Here is a 21,833-nt window from a genome sequence, read left to right as displayed (position 1 = left end):
TTGAGAGTTCAAGTTTTCAAAAAGTTCCACCTTGGTAGCAACTTCTTTAAAAGCTGCGTTTTCACTATTTCCGTTGAGACAAAGTTAGAATTTTTTTCAAAAAGTTGCGTTTTCCCCAGTTGACATGGCAATGCAGTCTGAGCAATTTAAAAAAAAGTTGCAGTTTTGCATTTCCACAGAGTTTTCAAAAGGTTTGACCTTGGTAACCGTTTTTGAAAAGGTTAGGTTTTCTGTCATTTCCGCAGAGACGGGGAGTTTTCAAAAAGTTCCACCTTGGATATCCGTTCTTGAAAAGTAAAGTTTTCTGCCATTAACGCAGCGATGCAGTCAGAATGTTTTCAAAAAGATGCGTTTCATAGGGTCGGATCATTTTCAAAAAGTTGTTTTCTGCCATTTACACAAGATGTCGTAAGAATGTTTTCAACAAGTTTCCCCCTATTTTCATGGAGATGGAGAGTTCCTAACACGTTTCTGAAAAGGTTTTCTAACAGTTCAGCCATAGTTTTTTCCAAAAATTCTACTTTTGAAAAAGTTGTGTTTTCAGTGGCTCCGAGCACCGTTTCGTAAAGCGCCACGAACGTTAATCATTTTCACTTGAAGCGGTTTTGGAAAGAAGGAACCACCAGAATCACTATAAATAGAACCTGTGACTGAAGTTAGTACAACTGACGAGTACAACTTTGACCAGCAGGTGGAGCTGCGCTCACACACACACACACACACACACACACACACACACACACACACACACACACACGCAGCAGGTCGTCTTGTGTCACGTTGTCGTGGCGCTCCTGATCACTTCCTGTGATTGTGTCACGCCACCGTGACCTGCTGACCTTTGACCTCGCCGCCAGGAGCCCCGCCTCCGTTCATAAGCCGCGGCGCAGCGCCAGCCGCCGCCAGTCCCCCTGATGTGAGGACAGCTCATCAGCAGCTCCGTCACAGCGCCACCAGCAGGTGAGAGCCTCCACACACACGCAGCAGCAGAACACATGTAGGATCCTGGTGGTCCGGAGGTTGTTGGTTCTGATCTGAAGCTTCTGGAGTCGAAGGAAAAGAGTTCAGGTGAAACTGAAGACGAGGGACAGAATCCGTCCCAGTGAGAGAAGAGACGCTCGCAAGGAACTAAAACAAAAACAAGGATACCTACCCCCCTCCTACCTACCCCCTCCTACCTACCCCCCTCCTACCTACCCTCCTACCTACCTACCTATCTACCTACCTACCCCCCTCCTACCTACCCTCCTACCTACCTACCTATCTACCTACCTACCTTCCCTCCTACCTACCCTCCTACCTACCTACCTACCTATCTACCTTCCCCCCTACCTTCCCTCCTACCAACCCCCCTACCTACTCCCCTACCTACCCACCCCCTACCTACCTACCCTCCTACCTTCCCCCCTACCTTCCCCCTACCTTCCTACTCCCCTACCTACCCCCTACCTACCCCCCTACCTACCCTCCTACTCCCCTACCTACCCACTACCTATCTACCCTACTACCTATGTACACCCCTACCTCTCTACCTACCCCCTACCTACCTACCTACCTACCTACCTATCCTCCTACCTAACCTCCTACCTACCCCCTACCTACTCCCCTACCTAACCTCCTACCTACCCCCTACCTACTCCCCTACCTAACCTCCAACCTACCCCCTACCTATCTACACCCCTACCTCTCTACCTAACCCCTACCTTCCTACCCTCCTACCTAACCTCCTACCTACCCCCCTACCTACTCCCCTACCTAACCTCCTACGTACCCCCCTACCTACTCCCCTACCTAACCTCTTACCTACCCCCTACTTATCTACACCCCTACCTCTCTACCTACTCCCCTACCTACTCCCCCTCCTACCCCCCTACCTACTCCCCTACCTAACCTCCTACCTACCCCCTACCTACTCCCCTACCTAACCTCCTACCTACTCCCCTACCTAACCTCCTACCTACCCCCCTACCTAACCTCCTACCTACCCCCCTACCTACTCCCCTTCCTATACCCCTACCTACTCCCCTACCTAACCTCCTACCTACCCCCCTACCTACTCCCCTACCTAACCTCCTACCTACCCCCTACCTACCTACCCCCTACCTATCTACACCCCTACCTCTCTACCTAACCCCTACCTACCTACCCTCCTACCTAACCTCCTACCTACCCCCCTACCTACTCCCCTACCTAACCTCCTACGTACCCCCCTACCTACTCCCCTACCTAACCTCTTACCTACCTCCCTACCTACCCCCTACTTATCTACACCCCTACCTCTCTACCTACTCCCCTACCTAACCTCTTACCTACCTCTCTACCTACTCCCCTACCTACTCCCCCTCCTACCCCCCTACCTACTCCCCTACCTAACCTCCTACCTACTCCCCTACCTAACCTCCTACCTACCCCCCTACCTACTCCCCTACCTAACCTCCTACCTACTCCCCTACCTAACCTCCTACCTACCCCCTACCTACTCCCCTACCTAACCTCCTACCTACCCCCCTACCTACTCCACTACCTAACCTCCTACCTACCCCCCTACCTACTCCCCTACCTACCCTCCTACCTAACCTCCTACCTACCTATTACTTATCGCTGGCAGGTCAAAGTGGACTTGACAAATTAGGTTAGGGTTGCAGGAGGGTTTATCATTAACACACACACACACACACACACACACACACACACACACACACACACACACACACACACACACACACACACACACACACACACACACACACACACACACAGTTCTTGTGATATAAACAAGAGGTGACAGAAATCTTCAGGTGATCTTTTATTTTCCAGACACCATATAATTCTTATATAACCTGGATATGTGTGCTATTCAGATTATATACAGATTATATGGAGAATATACACAGATTATATACAGATTATATGGAGAATATATACAGGTTGTATACAGGTTATATGGAGAATATACACAGATTATATACAGGTTATATGCAGATTATATACAGGTTGTATACAGGTTATATACAGGTTGTATACAGGTTATATATATATAGAGATCATAAACAAATCCTTTCTGCTCGTGGACACGGTGCTAGAGCCGGAGCATTTTTGAAAAGTTCCATTGTGATGAAAACGAACCGCCAAACTGAGGTGGTGTCCTTGGAAGGCGTTGTTGCAGCAGTACACAAAGTACCAGTGGAATTGGGAGTAGTCAGAGTAATTCTTTAACTCGTAATCGTCATCATGCGTGACTTTGTGTGTTTTGTTTGTTGTTTGAGGGGAGAAGATGTCGCGCAGCAGAGCCAAGATGGACGCCGGGCAGAACGGCGTCTCCAGACCCGGGGTACGTAGACCACACTTCCGAAACTTCCGAGGTCATGTTAACACCCTCCTGCACAGTGTAGTACTCACTCTGTACACACTCCGTGTTCTTTGTGTGGAGCAGTCGACTCGCTCCAGCCAGCAGCTGCACGGCGCCACCGTCAGTTTCCACAACATCCACTACAAGGTGACGCAGGGCGGCGGCTGGCTGTGCCGGAGGAAGGCCGCCACCAAAGACATCCTCATCGACCTCAAGTGAGAGCGCCACTTTTTGAAAACACGCCGAGTCCATCTCCGTAGAAACGAGGGAAGTTTCCAGGACGGGAGTTTCAGTGTTTTTATCTGTTATCGTGGAAATGGACAGTTGTCAGCGTTCCTGCCGTTTCCGTGGAAACGGCGCTCGCTTTCGGACCGAGCATTAAAACACGCACGCGGAAAACGAGCTCGCGAATGCTAATGCTAATGCTAATGCTGTGCAGGAGATCGCTGAAGGGACCGGTGGGTCACAGTCGCAGTGTAAACCGGCCAAAACGAGACTTCCTGGAAACGCTCGTCTCTGACGCACGACATCACGTAGTACTCACCAGGTTGTAGTACTCACCAGGTTGTAATACTCATCAGGTTGTAGTACTCACCAGGTTGTAGTACTCACCAGGTTGTATTGGGGATCTTCTCCTAGAACAAGTACTTGGTGCAGTATTGGCCCTGATACCCGATACTGGTATCGGCATCATGTCTGGTATCTGATACTGGTATCGGTTTCCGGTCCAATAACCGATACTGGTATCGGGTCCAATACCCAGTAGTGGTGTCTTGTCCAATACCTGATATTGGTGTTCGAATTGGTATCGGGTCTGATACCTGGTGCAGGTATCAGTATCGTTCCTGATACTGTTCTCGGTATTAGGCCCAATACCTGGTACTGGTATTGGTCATGATACCTGATACTGGTATCGGTATTGTGTCTGATATCTGGTACTGGTATTGGTATCAGGTCCAGTACCTGATACTGGATCTTTATCATGTTCGATATCTGGTACTGGTTCTGATGCTGAATTCGGTATTGTGTCCAATACCTGATACTGGTCTGGGTATCAGGTCCAATACATTGTACTGGTATCAGTCGTGATACCTGATACTGGTGTCGGCATCGGTCCTGATACTGGTATCGGTATCGGGTCCAATATCTGATACTGGTATCGGTGCCTCCCTATTCTCACTGGTATCATTGTGGATTCCTGGTTCCGGTTCCTGGTGCCACAATATTTCTGACAGTAGTGCTTAACACATACTGTAATACTTTGACAGTCGAACCGTGTAGGTACACGAGGTACACCATCACGGCGTGGACGGAAAAAACAAACAAAACTGCAGTATTTCCAACAATACAGCTGGCCTGGTATGTGTTTGTGTACGTGCTGAAACTCACTGACATCACCTGCGATTCTAACGCGACACAATCGAGGTGAAGGAAGGAACACACACACACACACACACACACACACACGCACACACACACACACACACACACACACACACACACACACACACACACACACACACGCACGCACGCACGCACGCACGCACGCACGCACGCACGCACGCACGCACGCACACACACACACACACACACACACACACACACACACACACACACACACTGGAGGACAATGGGCGTTGAACTAACAAACAGCAGCAGGATGCAGCAGCAGAACCTTTGAGAGTCTCGGGGTCGTTTTGTGATCAAAGCTCCTGGATTATCTCAGATTAGCAGGAGCTGCTGCTTTCATCTCCACACCTCCGCCCGTTTCCCTCCATCCTAACACAAACAGAAGGAAACCACCATCTCTGGAGTCTTTTCATCCCGAACCTTCCTGGATGTTCTGCTGACCGACACTTCAAATGTTTCACCTTTTCTTTTATTCCCAGATTATTCAATCCGTCCAACAACAGAGCGACGGCGTCTCGTAACGATCCCGACCTTGAACTTTGTCAATGATTAGAGGAAGGACAATAAAGGGCTTCACGTTTGACTTTACAGCGTTTCAGCAGTGGAGACTTTGGTCGAGGTCGTAGCAGGAAACCAAGAAATAATCTGGGAGGAGAAACTAAAAGCTTCAATCTGAGATTCGAAACGTTCAGAAGTCGACAAACGAGTCAGAAACTGATTCACAATCGAACCGTTTTTGCATTTCTATTTCCGAAAAGTTTCACCTCGTTGCAACGTTTCCAGTCAAAACGTTTCCATTTTTGAAAAGTTCTGCGTTTGCCTGACGTTCTGATCGATGGTCTGGAGCTGGTCTGGAGCTGGTCTGGAGCTGGTTTATAGCTGGTCTGGAGCTGGTTTATAGCTGAAGCTGGTCTGGAGCTGGTTTATAGCTGAAGCTGGTCTGGAGCTGGTTTATAGCTGAAGCTGGTCTGGAGCTGGTTTATAGCTGAAGCTGGGTTACAGCTGGGTAAATGGAGCTGCTGAGTCATGTCTTCAGTGTTTTAAAAAAACAACAACAGAAGTGTTTTTGTGTTTTTTATGATCCAAGTTGCTGAGTTAGGAACTTTGGAAACGTGATGCGTTGCCGCCCTGGATTGCCCGAGTCAACGACCGCTGGAACTTTAGCTAAAGATTTACCAAACAATCTGACGACCTTGGAAAAGGAGGAAGTCCATTGTTTTTCTTCAAATCAGCAATAAACTTCACAGGAAGTTACATTTTGTCAGAACGTCGTCAGAACGTCATCAGAACGTCGTCAGAACGTCATCAGAACGTCGTCAGAACGTCATCAGAACGTCGTCAGAACGTCATCAGAACGTCGTCAGAACGTCATCAGAACGTCGTCAGAACATCATCAGAACGTCGTCAGAACGTCATCAGAACGTCATCAGAATGTCGTCAGAACGTCATCAGAACGTCGTCAGAACATCATCAGAACGTCGTCAGAACGTCGTCAGAACGTCATCAGAACGTCATCAGAACGTCGTCAGAACGTCGTCAGAACATCGTCAGAACGTCATCAGAACGTCGTCAGAACGTCATCAGAACATCGTCAGAACGTCATCAGAACGTCATCAGAACGTCGTCAGAACGTCGTCAGAACATCGTCAGAACGTCATCAGAACGTCATCAGAACGTCGTCAGAACGTCGTCAGAACATCGTCAGAACGTCGTCTCAGTGTCCATTTGTAAACAGACGACTCGCTGACTCGCCGCGTTCCGCCAGAAGAGGGAAGTCGTTGCTCGTTAGCGTTAGCGTCCTGGCGGTTTCACTTCCTCCTGATTTGAATGCGACGCTCCAGGAGGTCAAGGACGTCAAGGAGGTCATGGAGAAGTGAAAATGCTGAGTCATTTCAGGAGGTTTTCTCAAAAGTTGCTGTCGTCCAGAAGAACAAAGAACCTGCACATTTTATGAATTAGCACTGTTCGCTCTGTTAGCGCTGTTAGCGCTGTTAGCTCTGTTAAGTCTGTTACCTCTGCTAGGTCTGTTAACGTTGATAGCTCTGTTCGCTCTGTTCGCTCTGTTAGCACTGTTAGCACTGTTAACGCTGATAGCTCTGTTAGCACTGTTAGCCCTGTTAGCTCCATTAGCCCTGTTAGTGCTGTTAGCCCTGTTAGCTCCATTAGCCCTGTTAGTGCTGTTAGCCCTGTTAGCCCTGTTAGCTCCATTAGCCCTGTTAGCGCCTCCAGTGGGTCGACTCCTGAACTATTTTCTCTTCAATCTTTCCATTTGACCACGAAAAAAAAAATTTCTTTTCGTTTTTGTATTTCTTCAACATTTCAATCGAAACTGCATCGTGTTTTTTTTTTTCAGAAAAGTTTCACATCCACACAACAAAGTTTCAAATAAAAGCACTTATTTTTTGTATTTTTACTTGAGAAAAGTTTTGCCTTTCCAGATGTTTTCCTCATCTGTTCTCGACGTGTCTCCTCTTCCCCCAGCGGGCTCATGAAGCCGGGCCTGAACGCCATCATGGGAGCGACGGGCAGCGGCAAATCATCGTGAGTTAAAAACTACGAGGAAAAAACACAAAACCTCGTTCAAAAGCATCAACGTGGGTTTACTTTCCTCTGATGCTTCAAACCAGGGATGTACACATACTACTTGCCGATACCGAGTATTGATAACAGTACTAACCTTTAGCTACATACCAATATGGAGTACTGATACCAGTACTAGCCTTGAGCTACTTGCCGATACTGAGTACAGATACCAGTATTAACCTTTAGCTACTTACCAATATGGAGTACTGATACCAGTACTAACCTTTAGCTACTTACCAATATGGAGTACTGATACCAGTACTAACCTTAAGCTACCTACTGATACTGGGTACCGATATGAGTACGAAGCTTTAGCTACTTGCCAATATGGAGTACTGATACCAGTTCTAATCTTTAGCTACTTACCAAAATGGAGTACTGATACCAGTACTAACCTTTAGCTACCTACCGATACTGGGTACCGATATTAGTACTAACCTTTAGCTATTTGCCAATACAGAGTACTGATACCAGTTCTAATCTTTAGCTACTTACCAAAATGGAGTACTGATACCAGTACTAACCTTTAGCTACCTACCGATACTGAGTACAGATACCAGTACTAACCTTTAGCTACTTGCCAATACAGAGTACTGATACCAGTTCTAACCTTTAGCTACTTACCGATATGGAGTACTGATACCAGTACTAACCTTTAGCTACCTACCGATACTGGGTACCGATTTGAGTACGAAGCTTTAGCTACTTGCCAATACTGAGTACCGATACCAGTACTACACTTCACTCGGTACAGGTGGCATAGTCAGCTCGCTGGCAGAGTTTGACGCCCGTCTCATTTGTCCCTGCAGGTTTCTGGACGTTCTGGCGGCGAGGAAGGATCCACTGGGCCTGTCGGGGGAGGTCCTGATCAACGGAGCGCCGCAGCCGCCAAACTTCAAGTGTTTGTCAGGATACGTGGTGCAGGTTGGTCAACGCAACGCAGAAACCGGCAACTTCTGATGAAGGGAAACTGAACCTTCCAGCGGTGGTTCCGAAAGCAGATACACCGATACTGATATGGAGTACTTATACCTGGATACAACGCGTCAAGTATTACGTCATGTCATGTGTCAGCAACGTCGCTCGCAGGTACGCCAGAGCGAGGAGGGCAGTTTGGAGATTAGCCTGAGCTTTTTCTAAAAGTTGCGTTTTTCCCCGTTTCCACGGAGATTGAGTTGGCGCACTTTCAAAAAGTTGCATTTTTCTCTGTTTCCACGGAGACGGAAGTCAAAGCATTTTCAAAAAGTTGTGATTTCTTCGTTTCCACGCACACCGAGTCGGAGCAGTTCTAAAAAGTTGTACTTCCATCCTGTTTCCGTAGCGACAGTGTTTGGACATTTTCAAGAAGTTGCTTTTTCCCCAGGAGGAAGGGAACGCTTCCAAAAAGTTGCGTTTTCGTCCCAGTTTCCACAGAGACAGAGTCGGCGCGTTTTCACGAAGCTACATTGTCCTCGTTTCCATAGATACGGAGTTGGAACGTTTCCAAAAAGTTGTGTTTTCACCCCGTTTCCATGGCGATGGTGTCAGAGGATTTTATTTAACCGTTGTCGTGGAAACGAGCCCACCAACTGTCACTGTTGCTCTCAAAGCGTCTCTGTTGTCATGGAAGGGAGCCTGCCCGTCATCGGTGACTTGTATCCGTTGTCATGGAAACGGGGCCATCTTCTCAAAGCAGGGTCGTCCCTGTTGTTGTGGAAACGGGCTGTCGGTCGGCGCCGATGATGTCGACATGGCGCCGTGTCTGTGCGGTGGTAGGAACGCGGCCACGAGTGGCTGCTGACGGTCACTAAGAGGTTTCCGTCCCCGCAGGACGACGTGGTGATGGGGACGTTGACGGTGAGAGAGAACTTCAGCTTCTCGGCGGCGCTGCGCCTCCCGGAGAGCGTCGGCGCCGCCGAGAAGCAGCAGAAGGTGGAGCAGCTGATCCAGGAGCTGGGCCTCGGCCGCGTGGCCGACTCCAAGGTGAGCCAGGAGGAAGAACCTCCGGGGAACAGCCGGGGAACATCAGGGGAACATCAGGGGAACAGCCGGGGAACATCAGGGGAACATCAGGGGAACAGCCGGGGAACAGCCGGGGAACATCAGGGGAACAGCCGGGGAACATCAGGGGAACATCAGGGGAACATCAGGGGAACAGCCGGGGAACATCAGGGGAACATCAGGGGAACAGCCGGGGAACAGCCGGGGAACATCAGGGGAACAGCCGGGGAACATCAGGGGAACATCAGGGGAACATCAGGGGAACAGCCGGGGAACATCAGGGGAACATCAGGGGAACAGCCGGGGAACATCAGGGGAACAGCCGGGGAACATCAGGGGAACAGCCGGGGAACATCAGGGGAACATCAGGGGAACATCAGGGGAACAGCCGGGGAACATCAGGGGAACAGCCGGGGAACATCAGGGGAACATCAGGGGAACAGCCGGGGAACAGCCGGGGAACATCAGGGGAACATCAGGGGAACAGCCGGGGAACATCAGGGGAACAGCCGGGGAACATCAGGGGAACAGCCGGGGAACAGCCGGGGAACATCAGGGGAACAGCCGGGGAACAGCCGGGGAACATCAGGGGAACAGCCGAACTCTTCAGCTCATCTACTTTATCTAGACTCTTTCACTCTTACTGCTACTTTATGGATAGTTTGTTTCAACAAAGTATCAGGAATTCTTAAAGGAAGTAATAATACAGTACCAGTAAAAGTGGAAAAAATGGTTTAAAAGTATCAATAATGTAACTCTTGCTGGTACTTTGTTTTAACAAAGTATCAGTACAGTATCAACAATTACAGGTACTTTATTGATACTTTTCCACTCTTACTGCTACTTTGTTTAAGTGTTACTCTAGCAGCTTTCTCTCGTCCTCCAGAGACCTCTAGTGGTGACACGTGTCACGTCCCACTGAACCTCATGAGCAGCCGAAACAGGAAATGCGCTAACACAGAGTCACTTCCTGGTTCAGGTGGGCACTCAGCTGATCCGTGGAATCTCTGGCGGTGAGAGGAAGCGGACGAACATCGGCATGGAGCTGATCATCGACCCGCCCGTCCTCTTCCTGGACGAACCGACCACCGGCCTGGACGCCAGTACCGCCAACTCCGTGCTGCTGCTGCTCAAGAGGTGAAAAGCACCAGACACAGCGAGCAGCATTCCCGTGCGGTGGAGCCACGGAAACGCAGAACCTTCCTGAAACAAACGCCACAGAAAGGAAAAGAATCGTCGTCATGGAAACGGGAACAAAAACCTGAAACCTCGTTTGTTTAAACGCAAATATTTCTGAGACGAAAACAGAAAAACCTGAAAGCTTCAGTAGAATTCTTCTGACTTGACCGGATTCTTCATCTGTTGTTGTTTTGTTGTTTGTTTGTTGTTTGTTATTGTTTTATTGTTGTTGTGTGGCAGGATGGCGAATCACGGCCGCACCATCATCTTATCCATCCACCAGCCTCGTTACTCCATCTACCGCCTGTTCGACAGCCTCACCCTGCTGGTCAACGGGAAACAGGTTTCCTGCTTCAGTCTCAATCCTGAAACGTTCTCCTGAAACTTTCTCCTGAAACGTTCAACTGAAACTTTCTCCTGAAACTTTCCCCTGAAACTTTCCCCTGAAACTTTCCCCTGAAACTTTCTCATGAAACTTCCCCCTGAAACTTTCCCCTGAAACTTTCTCCTGAAACTTTCCCCTGAAACTTTCTCCTGTAACTTTCCCCTGAAACTTTCTCCTGAAACTTTCCCCTGAAACTTTCTCCTGAAACTTTCCCCTGAAACTTTCTCCTGAAACTTTCCCCTGCAACTTCCTCCTGAAACTTTCCCCTGCAACTTCCTCCTGAAACTTTCTCCTGAAACTTTCTCCTGAAACTTTCCCCTGAAACTTCCTCCTGAAACTTTCCCCTGAAACTTTCCCCTGAAACCTTCTCCTGAAACTTTCCCCTGCAACTTCCTCCTGAAACTTTCTCCTGAAATTTTCTCCATACATTTTCTCCTGAAACTTTCCCCTGAAACTTTCCCCTGAAACTTTCCCCTGAAACTTTCCCCTGCAACTTCCTCCTGAAACTTTCTCCTGAAATTTTCTCCAGAAATTTTCTCCTGAAACTTTCCACAAACTGTTTCTCTCCCGATGCTTCAGGTTTTCCACGGCCCGGCGCAGAGAGCTCTGGAATATTTCTCTGACATCGGTAACGTTGTGAACTCATTGAGAGAGAGAGAGAGAGAGAGAGAGAGAGAGAGAGAGAGAGAGAGAGAGAGAGAGAGAGAGAGAGACAGAGAGACAGAGAGACAGAGAGAGAGACTGGTGTGTGACTCCATTTCCCAGGGTACACCTGTGACGACCACAACAACCCGGCCGACTTCTTCCTGGACGTCATCAACGGCGACTCGTCAGCCGTCGCCTTCAACAGCGAGGAAGGTTTGTTCCCGTCATCGTTTTCTAAAAGTGTCGCGATACCGGGAAACGTTTACACAACAGTTGGTCACTTTCTAAAACTTGTCTGCTGTGGAGGGAAACTTTGTGTCCAGATGTTTGTGTGGTTCTGAACAGATGTTGATCCGGACCCCGGCAGAATGACTCTGTCCAGGAGGAAGATCGAGGACCAGCTGGTGGAGGAGTACAGGAACTGTCAGTACTTCAAGGAGACCAAAGCCGAGCTGGGTACTTTCTACTACTTCCTGACTTCACAGCTGTGGAGGATATCTAACTCCCAGAACAAGAGAAAACTACGAATACACCAAAGAAATCATCAGAAAGTACAGGATACGACAGAAGAATACAACAGAGAGCAATAAAATACAGAAAATACCACGAAGGATGTGTTAGTACCGATACTCATCGTCCGTCAGCAGAGTCGTGAGAGAAGACGAGCGGCGGTTTGGAGAATCTTTAACTTTAACGAGAAACACAAAAGTAAGACGAACTGTAAATTATATTCGTACATAATATAAAAATCAGTAAGTAGCTAAAGGTTAGTACTCGTTCTTGTACTTGTCCTTCAAAAAACTTTAATAAACAGAAAGAAAATACCCAAATAGATTCAACTCAAAACACCAAATGACCAAAACTAACAGCAGGGGGCGCTAAATGATGGCAGAAGCTTAGAGAGACGACAGAAAACTTGTGAGAATACTTCAACAGGCGATACACGAGTTTTACCGGGCAGAAGAGATGTACTGCGTTTGTTTGTTTGGTTCCTGATAGAGAAGATCGTGGCGGGGAAGCAGCTGGCGCCGTCCTCTCGCTCCAGAACCATCACCTACCACACCAGCTTCTGCACGCAGTTCAGATGGGTTCTAAAGAGAACGTTCCGCAACCTCCTGCTCAACCCACAGACCTCCGTCGCCCAGGTACCCCCTGCTGGCCACACGGGGAACTGCTGCATCAGCTTCATTAACAATACCAATAACATACCGACAATATTCAATATTTCACTTTTGAATTAATTATGTTTCACCCTACTGATGTGTTGTTGTTGCTGCAATAATCTTTGTAGTATTTAATAAGTACTCATATAGGTACTCCGTATTGGCAGGGAGATAATGGTTAATCCTGCTATCTGAACTCGGGATGGGTAGGTAGGTAAAAGTTAGTACTGGTATCGGTACTCGGTATCAACACATAGGTAAAGGTTAGTACTGGTATTGATAGTCAGTATCGGTATGTAGCTAAAGCTTAGTACTGGTATTGGTACTCGGTATCGGCAGGTAGCAAAAGGTTAGTACTGATATTGGTACTCAGTATCGGCAGTTAGCTGCAGGTTAGTACTGGTATCGATTTTCGGTATCGGCAGGTAGCTAAAGGTTAGGACTGGTATCGATACTCAGTATCGGTACTTAGCTAAAGGTTAGTACTGGTATTGATACTCAGTATCGGTACTTAGCTAAAGGTTAGTACTGGTGTTGGTACACGGTATCAGCAGGTAGCTAAAGGTCAGTACTACTATTGGCTCATTATAAAAGTGGACTATAGAGTTTAGCAGCCTGCCCTGTGGATGTTTCTCAGGTTATTGCCGGACTCGTTGACGTTGTGGATGTTTCTCACATTATTGCCGGACTCGTTGACGTTGTGGAAGTTTTCTCACATTATTGCCGGACTCGTTGACGTTGTGGATGTTTCTCGGGTTATTGCCGGACTCGTTGACGTTGTGGATGTTTCTCAGGTTATTGCCGGACTCGTTGACGTTGTGGATGTTTCTCGGGTTATTGCCGGACTCGTTGACGTTGTGGAAGTTTTCTCACATTATTGCCGGACTCGTTGACGTTGTGGATGTTTCTCGGGTTATTGCCGGACTCGTTGACGTTGTGGATGTTTCTCAGGTTATTGCCGGACTCGTTGACGTTGTGGATGTTTCTCACATTATTGCCGGACTCGTTGACGTTGTGGAAGTTTTCTCACATTATTGCCGGACTCGTTGACGTTGTGGATGTTTCTCGGGTTATTGCCGGACTCGTTGACGTTGTGGATGTTTCTCAGGTTATTGCCGGACTCGTTGACGTTGTGGAAGTTTCTCAGGTTATTGCCGGACTCGTTGACGTTGTGGATGTTTCTCGGGTTATTGCCGGACTCGTTGACGTTGTGGAAGTTTTCTCATATTATTGCCGGACTCGTTGACGTTGTGGAAGTTTTCTCACATTATTGCCGGACTCGTTCACGTTGTGGATGTTTCTCGGGTTATTGCCGGACTCGTTGACGTTGTGGATGTTTCTCAGGTTATTGCCGGACTCGTTGACGTTGTGGATGTTTCTCAGGTTATTGCCGGAATCGTTGACGTTGTGGATGTTTCTCACGTTATTGCCGGACTCGTTGACGTTGTGGATGTTTCTCACGTTATTGCCGGACTCGTTGACGTTGTGGATGTTTCTCACGTTATTGCCGGACTCGTTGACGTTGTGGATGTTTCTCGGGTTATTGCCGGACTCGTTGACGTTGTGGATGTTTCTCAGGTTATTGCCGGACTCGTTGACGTTGTGGATGTTTCTCAGGTTATTGCCGGACTCGTTGACGTTGTGGATGTTTCTCAGGTTATTGCCGGACTCGTTGACGTTGTGGATGTTTCTCAGGTTATTGCCGGACTCGTTGACGTTGTGTTTCCGTCGTCTTCAGGTGATGGTGACGTTGTTCCTCGCCCTGGTCGTTGGCGCCATCTTCTTCAACGTCCAGAATGACCAAGGAGGGCTGCAGAACAGGTCAGCCTCCACCCGTTTGTCTCTCCGTCCTCCAGCTCGGTTGTTTTGGTTCCGTTGATGTGGCGGTTCTGTTCCTCAGGTTCGGCGCTCTCTTCTTCGTCACGGTCAATCAGTGTTTCAGCTCCATGTCGTCTGCCGAACTCTTCATCACCGAGAGGAAACTCTTCATGTGGGTAAATCTCTGGTTCAGTACGGTATGGTACTATACCGTACCATTATATACTGTACCGTACGATACTGTACCGTACCGTACGATACTGTACCGTACCGTACCATACCATACTGTACCGTACCGTATCATACCATACCATACTGTACCGTACCGTACCGTACCGTACTGTACCGTACCGTATCATACCATACCATACTGTACCGTACCGTACCATACCATACTGTACCGTACCGTATCATACCATACCATACTGTACCGTACCGTACCGTACCGTACCATACGATGCTGTACCATACCGTACCGTACCATACCATACCATACCATACTGTACCGTACCGTACCGTATCATACCATACCATACTGTACCGTACCATACCATACCATACGATGCTGTACCGTACCGTACCGTACCATACCATACTGTACCGTACCGTATCATACCATACCATACTGTACCGTACCGTACCGTACCGTACCATACGATGCTGTACCATACCGTACCGTACCATACCATACCATACTGTACCGTACCGTACCGTATCATACCATACCATACTGTACCGTACCATACCATACCATACGATGCTGTACCGTACCGTACCGTACCATAATGAACAGTGGAAACGAGGCCAAACTTGACGTAGGGTTGTCGCGCTCAATAAACTCTGATTCTCTCTCTGCAGTCACGAGTACATCAGCGGGTACTACAGGGTGTCAGTCTACTTCCTGTGTAAGATCCTGTCTGACATCATCACCCTGAGAACCATCCCCGCCATCGTTTTCAGCTGCGTGGCCTACTTCATGGTCGGTACGTGGAGAACGTCATTGGACGTCATTGGACGTCATTGGACGTCGATTGGACCACCTGAACTTGCCACCTGGTGACGCCACCTGGTCACGCCACCTGGTCACGCCTCCCTCGTCACGCCACCTGGTCACACCACCTGGTGACGCCACCTGGTGATGCCCCTTGGTGACGCCAGCTGGTCATGTGACCTGGTGACGCCCCCTGGTGACGCCCCCTGGTGACGCCCCCTGGTGACGCCACCTGGTCATGTGACCTGGTGACGCCCCCTGGTGACGCCCCCTGGTGACGCCACCTGTTCACGCTGTGTTTCCGTCCGCAGGCCTGAAGCCCACCGTGGACTCCTTCTTCCTCTTCATGTTCACCGTGGCGCTGGTGGCCTACACCGCCACCTCCATGGCGTTCGCCATCTCCGCCGACCAGACAGTGGTTGCCATCGCCACCATCTTCATGACCATCACCTGCGTATTCATGATGGTGACAGAGCTCTCACACCCTCACACAGAGAGAAGTACAAACAGAGAAAGAGAGGTAGAGAGAGAGAGAGGTAGAGAGAGGTAGAGAGAGAGAGAGGTAGAGTGAGAGAGAGAGAGAGAGAGAGAGAGAGAGGTAGAGAGAGGTAGAGGTAGAGAGGTAGAGGGAGACTCTAATGTCTCTCCTCTGTTTCCTCCTTCAGATCTTCGCAGGTCTGCTGGTCAGTCTTCCCTCCATCGTCAGTTGGCTCTCCTGGCTCAAGTACCTCAGTGTACCCAGATATGGCCTCACTGTATGTACACACACACACACACACACACACACACACACACACACACACACACACACACACACACACACACACACACACACACACACACACAGGTTTTGATTGACGCTCCTCACCGTCCTCCTTCAGGCTCTCGCCGTCAACGAGTTCACCGGACTCGTCTTCTGTCCCGTCGGCAACAGCAGCAACGTCCCCCAAGAGTGAGACACACACACACACACACACACACACACACACACACACACACACACACACACACACACACACACACACACACACACACACACACACACACACACACACACACGCTGCTGTTTTATAACAGCAACAGCTCCACCTTCTGGACCGGGTGTTGTATTACAACAGTTTGGTGGAATTAAAGTTTTCAAAAAGTTGCATTTTCTGCCATTGACACAGAGACGTAGTCGGAATGTTTTGAAAAAGCTGTGTTTCATGAAGTCAGAGTGCTTTCAAAAAGTAGCGTTTTCTGATGACTGTGCTCAAACAGGCAATTAAGAGAGTTTCCTTTCGTGATGTCACAAGGGGAACTAACCACTCTCACTTTGGGCTAACTTATTGTTACAATGGTACAGCTTAGCTAGCGGCTAACTTATTGTTAAAATGGTACAGCCTAGCTAGCGGCTAACTTATTGTTACAATGGTACAGCCTAGCTAGCGGCTAACTTATTGTTACAATGGTACAGCTTAGCTAGCGGCTAACTTATTGTTAAAATGGTACAGCCTAGCTAGCGGCTAACTTATTGTTACAATGGTACAGCCTAGCTAGCGGCTAACTCATTGTTACAATGGTACAGCCTAGCTAGCGGCTAACTTATTGTTAAAATGGTACAGCCTAGCTAGCGGCTAACTTATTGTTACAATGGTACAGCTTAGCTAGCGGCTAACTCATTGTTACAATGGTACAGCCTAGCTAGCGGTGTGACTTGCGTCGTTCACGCGGCGGCTTTGTGTTCCAGTTGCACCGGCGAGGGGTTCCTCACCCGCCAGGGCATAGACTACTCCACCTGGGGTCTGTGGCAGAACCACGTGGCGCTCGCCATCATGACCGCCTGCTTCCTCGCCATCACGTACCTGAAACTGCGCTTCATCAAGAAGTTCACCTAGACCTTCATCCTCATCCTCCTCATCGCCGTCCCTGCTGTCTTTTGGGCCAGAGGGAACCGGTCCGGGTTCCTGATGGAACCCTCGTCACTCCCACTCTTCAGCGCTCAATCGCTCATATCGTCGTCGCACTTTAAACTTTGATTTTGTTTTGTGAACAAATAAAATACAAAATCTTTGTCCTGCTTCTTTCTTTTTTAACTTTCACTTCTGGCTCTCAACGGAGGCGGTTGCATTTCCTCCCTCTCCGCTCCCTCATCTCTCCCTGCTTGCTGCTGCTCTCTGTCTCTCTTCACCTCTAATAAGAGCCTCTCTCTCATCTCGATCTGAACCCAAACCAACCATGGATTTGATCAGCTGCTCTCTGAATGCAATCCACAAAATCTTCTTCACTGGAAAAGCGGTTCCAGGAGAGCCCTCATGTCCTGCCGGAACTCACTTTGCCGGGTCCACTCTCGAGTCCTGGTCCACGTGGAGGTTAGTGTGCCTGTCGATTTTTTTCCGTGGAGGACGTGGAAGACGTCTACATATTTGGATTTATGATATTAGGTATGCTGCTGATTGGAGCGAGCAGCTACCTAACCTATCGCTAAGTTGACAAAATGCTGGCGGCTGCATTGGGAAGGTTGTCAGTGATCACTGAAGGACTGAACAGGGCTCTGAAATCTCACACTCATACGATAAACGAACCCAGAAGCAGGCAGGACGCCACTTCTGGACGTTTGAATGAAATGGATTCCAACTTGGAGAAGCTGGGCGCCCTGAGGGGACGCTAAAATAAAGAAACGGCCACAGATTTGGATTTAAACTCGCTGGAGACCAGAGACTTGTACCCAGAGTGCTACAAAACAAGACACCCTGACCTCTAAACTCCTCTAGTCTTCATTGGATTCCCATGACAACCAGAGGTTGTTTACATTCTCTCCTAGGATAAAGACCCAACAAAGGCTCTGCCCCCACCCTGCCCTTATCTTCACACCCTTTCCCCCCGAGGAACGATCTCTGACCAGAACTTATCCGAGGTCGTCTCACATCATCAGAGGCCGGACTGACTGGAAGGAGGACTAACTCAGAACTGTCCCCGCCTCCGCTGGCTCCCCCCCCCCCCCCCCCCCCCCCCCCGCCCAGCGGTTGAGGGTCTCTTCGCGGTCGCGCCGATACTGGCTGCGTAGCAAATGGGAGGCTCATGATCGACTGGGGGTAACCTCTCTCCTGCAAACCCCCCCCCCCCCCCCCCCCCCCCCCCCCATCCCGTGGAATCCTATGTGCTCTGTCTTGTGACATGTACTATGTTGTAAGATGCTGGATGCTAAATGTGCTGAGGTGTTTTTTTTCTTATATTCCAGACTTTACTCTAAGGAGTACTGTCTGCAATGTGACTTCTTTTTTCTCCTCCCTCTCCCAATGTTGTCTTCTTCTCTCCATCTGTGCTTGAAGTAATTTCGTTGTACTGAAAAGTAGAATGACAATAAAATGAATCTTGAATCTTGAATCTTGAATTCAAGTTTCATTTCTTGAGAATTTCAGTGACGATAATACATTTTTTTTTTAAAAAGTTGTAAAAGTCCTGAAAGTAAAACGTGGTTAAAGGAGTCGTCACGAGGAAATCCCGCCTTTTCTCCTCAAGACTTCTTCATTAGTGTTGAAGCTCAGCTGGCGTCTCTGTTAGAACCAGAACCGGCCACAAGGGGGCGCCACCCCAAAATAGGAGGTTTTGATAGTCGCTCGGTCGGTCGGTCAGTTGATCGGTCAGTCGCTCGGTCAGTCACTTGGTCAGTCTCTCGGTCGGTTGGTCGGTCGGTCGCTCACTCGGTCAGTCGCTCGGTCGGTCAGTTGATCGGTCGGTCACTCGGTCAGTCGCTCGGTCAGTCGCTTGGTCAGTCTCTCGGTCGGTTGGTCGGTCGGTCGCTCACTCGGTCAGTCGCTTGGTCAGTCTCTCGGTCGGTTGGTCGCTCACTCGGTCAGTCGCTCGGTCGCTCGGTCGGTCAGTTGATCGGTCGGTCACTCGGTCAGTCGCTCGGTCAGTCGCTTGGTCAGTTGCTCGGTCGGTCAGTTGATCGCTCAGTCGCTTGGTCGGTCGGTCGCTCATTCGGTCAGACGCTCGGTCGGTCAGTTGATCGCTCGGTCGCTTGGTCGGTCGGTCGCTCATTCGGTCAGACGCTCGGTCGCTCGGTCAGTCAGTTGATCGCTCGGTCGCTTGGTCGGTCGGTCGCTCCCTCGGTCAGTCGGTTGTTCGGTCAGTCGCTCGGTCGCTTGGTCGGTCGCTCACTCGGTCAGTCGCTCGGTCGCTCGGTTGGTCGGTCGGTCGCTCACTCGGTCAGTCGGTTGTTCGGTTGGTCGGTCGCTCAGTCAGTCAGTCTCTATGCAGATGATAAAATCGGGCTAATCTCTAAATAATTCAGTCGTTTTTAAAGAAAGAGGTCAATCAATGTCGAAAAGTTGTCCGCTGGATTTCCCAGAATGTGGATCATTTGCACATAATGCAGCTTTGGTGTCGTAGCGTTATGTCTGAGCGCCCGTTTCCACGGCAACGATTTAAACGTGAAAACGTGAAAGTTTAGCTTCATTCGGTCTGTTTCCACGACGGCCGTAGTGAGTACGAGCCGTGCACATGCTCAGTAGAGCCAATCAGGACGAGGTTTCCTCCTCACGACTCCCCGACCATCGTCTGCTCCGCCGTAGCCACATGCTAACGTCCGTGCTAAGAGTGGTGTTTGTTCACGATGTCCAACACACGACGCCACAAGCGAGTCCCATTGCATCGCTTTTATTTTCACAGTTTCACGCCGACCCGCATCCAGGCCAACGTACATCTTCCACATCGACACACGACACATCACAGGTCAGCGACTTGTCCTCACAACGTGGTCCCCCGCTTCACGGCGGGGGAGGGGGGGGGGGGACGGGGGGGGGGGGGGGGTTGAGATGCTCGTAATTGGATTGTCCAGAGACTTCGTCACGTCAGCAGATCAGACTGATCGAAACGAGCATGAAATGACGAGGCATGACGTGAAATGGTCGCACGCACAAACACACTCGCCACCTCCGGTGGGCGTGGCCACCCGGGGTCACGGCCACCCGGACCCGTCTCGGCTTGTCTGGTGGAGAACGTGTCCACCTTTCAAGTCCAAAACGTCTCGGGTGACGAGAAAACATCAACTACACATAACCAACAAGAGACTCGTGGTGTGTTCAAGGAACCTCGGACGTCTCAAACTAGGGAGTCTGAAACATTTTTAGTGACGAGCGGAGTTCGCTGTCGTCTCAACTTTTAAAAAAACGCTCCGTCTCCATGGAAACGGGAGCTTGTGTTTCAAGTCGTCTTCTATAATAAATTAATTCCTTTAATTCACGAGTTTTAATCACAAAAAAAAAAAAAAAAAAAAAAAACTCCAACGTGTTTCAGTGTGCTTCATCACGGCAAAGTCTTCATCAGCAGCGCCGTCCTGAAGGTCGAGGTCATGGAAAGGTCGCGCTGCGTCCAACGTCCAACGTCAACGTCCAACGTCCAACGTCCAGGCTCAAGGTCAGTTTGGTCGGAACACTTTGTCAGTTTTAAAGAAACACAACAAAAACATCCAGTACTTCAAGTGACACACACACACACACACACACACACACACACACACACACACACACACACACACACACACACACACACACACACTCGTCATTCTCGGTGATCACCGTTGATGGCGGATGGAGCGACGTGATTGGAGGATTTCCCTCCTCACAGACACACGACCATATTAGGAGAGTGGAGAGTCGATGGACGTCGGCGAGGTTCAGAAACCTTCAGTCGCTCTTTACGTTTTCTTTAAGTTCCTACGTTTGTTCTTTGGACCGAACAAGGTTGTGGTTTTGTTTTTTTTAAGGGTGACGAGATTGTTTCTTTTCGTCGTCGTACTATTTAGTTTCTTCAGACTGCTACGGTTCCCTACTGCACAACAGACAGACACAAACAGACGGACGGCGTGATATCTACAGTATTTACAGCACGGACCGGACCGGACCGGACCGGACCGGACCCTCTGGCTGCAGGTACAGACCCCCGCCGGTAGGGGGCAGTTCGGCGTTCAGACAGGAAGTCCAGGAGGGTGAAAAAGGGTAAACGAGGCTCATTGTCTTCGGGGGAAAGGAAAGTTTACGGGATGAATCACACATCCTGTGTCAAAGCGATACAGTGATGCCGATACCGGGTCTGATACTTGTATTGGTGCGTCGCTAAATTAGTTCCTTGTTCAAGCTGGAACCCTTCAGTCACTCAGGCCTCGTTCACACCGACCCAATGCAGAGTTCTTTACTCACTGTGACTCACATCTGACCTGTTCAGATCCAAATCTCATGTTTCCCTCCGCCACTATAAAAGCTGTGTCTTCTGCGCTGTGGCGCCCAGAAACATCCGTTCCGCAACAAATCGGAATGGAGCATCAGGACCTGCCGAGTCTGGGCCGGG

The 21,833-nt window shown here is 49.3% G+C and overlaps 1 protein-coding gene across 1 annotated transcript; it reads left to right on the top strand.

Annotated features, from left to right (window-relative positions):
• The first annotated feature begins 753 nt into the window (after positions 1-753).
• abcg2a (ATP-binding cassette, sub-family G (WHITE), member 2a) lies at positions 754-17,556 on the top strand. Its single transcript, XM_080486207.1, has 19 exons — positions 754-960; positions 3,267-3,331; positions 3,434-3,564; positions 7,241-7,300; positions 8,152-8,266; positions 9,152-9,304; positions 10,302-10,459; positions 10,742-10,844; positions 11,466-11,514; positions 11,652-11,744; positions 11,877-11,987; positions 12,531-12,676; positions 14,433-14,515; positions 14,595-14,684; positions 15,371-15,495; positions 15,815-15,969; positions 16,169-16,258; positions 16,385-16,455; positions 17,233-17,556. The coding sequence occupies exons 2-19, from the start codon at positions 3,275-3,277 to the stop codon at positions 17,378-17,380; spliced, it is 1,938 nt and encodes a 645-aa protein (XP_080342333.1). The 5' UTR covers positions 754-960; positions 3,267-3,274; the 3' UTR covers positions 17,381-17,556.
• Positions 17,557-21,833: the final 4,277 nt, after the last annotated feature.

This window comes from Lipophrys pholis (assembly GCF_963383615.2).
Source record: "Lipophrys pholis genome assembly, chromosome: 18".
In the NCBI taxonomy this organism is placed as follows: Eukaryota; Metazoa; Chordata; class Actinopteri; order Blenniiformes; family Blenniidae; genus Lipophrys; species Lipophrys pholis.
Note: the sequence above shows the minus strand (reverse complement) of the source record. Positions and strands in the feature narration are given on the sequence as shown.

Excerpts from the sequence above, each read along its gene's own strand:
- abcg2a (XM_080486207.1), top strand. The coding sequence starts at position 3,275 with ATGTCGCGCAGCAGAGCCAAGATGGACGCCGGGCAGAACGGCGTCTCC. Across the intron at positions 8,267-9,151 it reads TGTCAGGATACGTGGTGCAG|GACGACGTGGTGATGGGGAC; the intron begins GTTGGTCAACGC and ends CCGTCCCCGCAG. Across the intron at positions 11,515-11,651 it reads GGAATATTTCTCTGACATCG|GGTACACCTGTGACGACCAC; the intron begins GTAACGTTGTGA and ends TCCATTTCCCAG.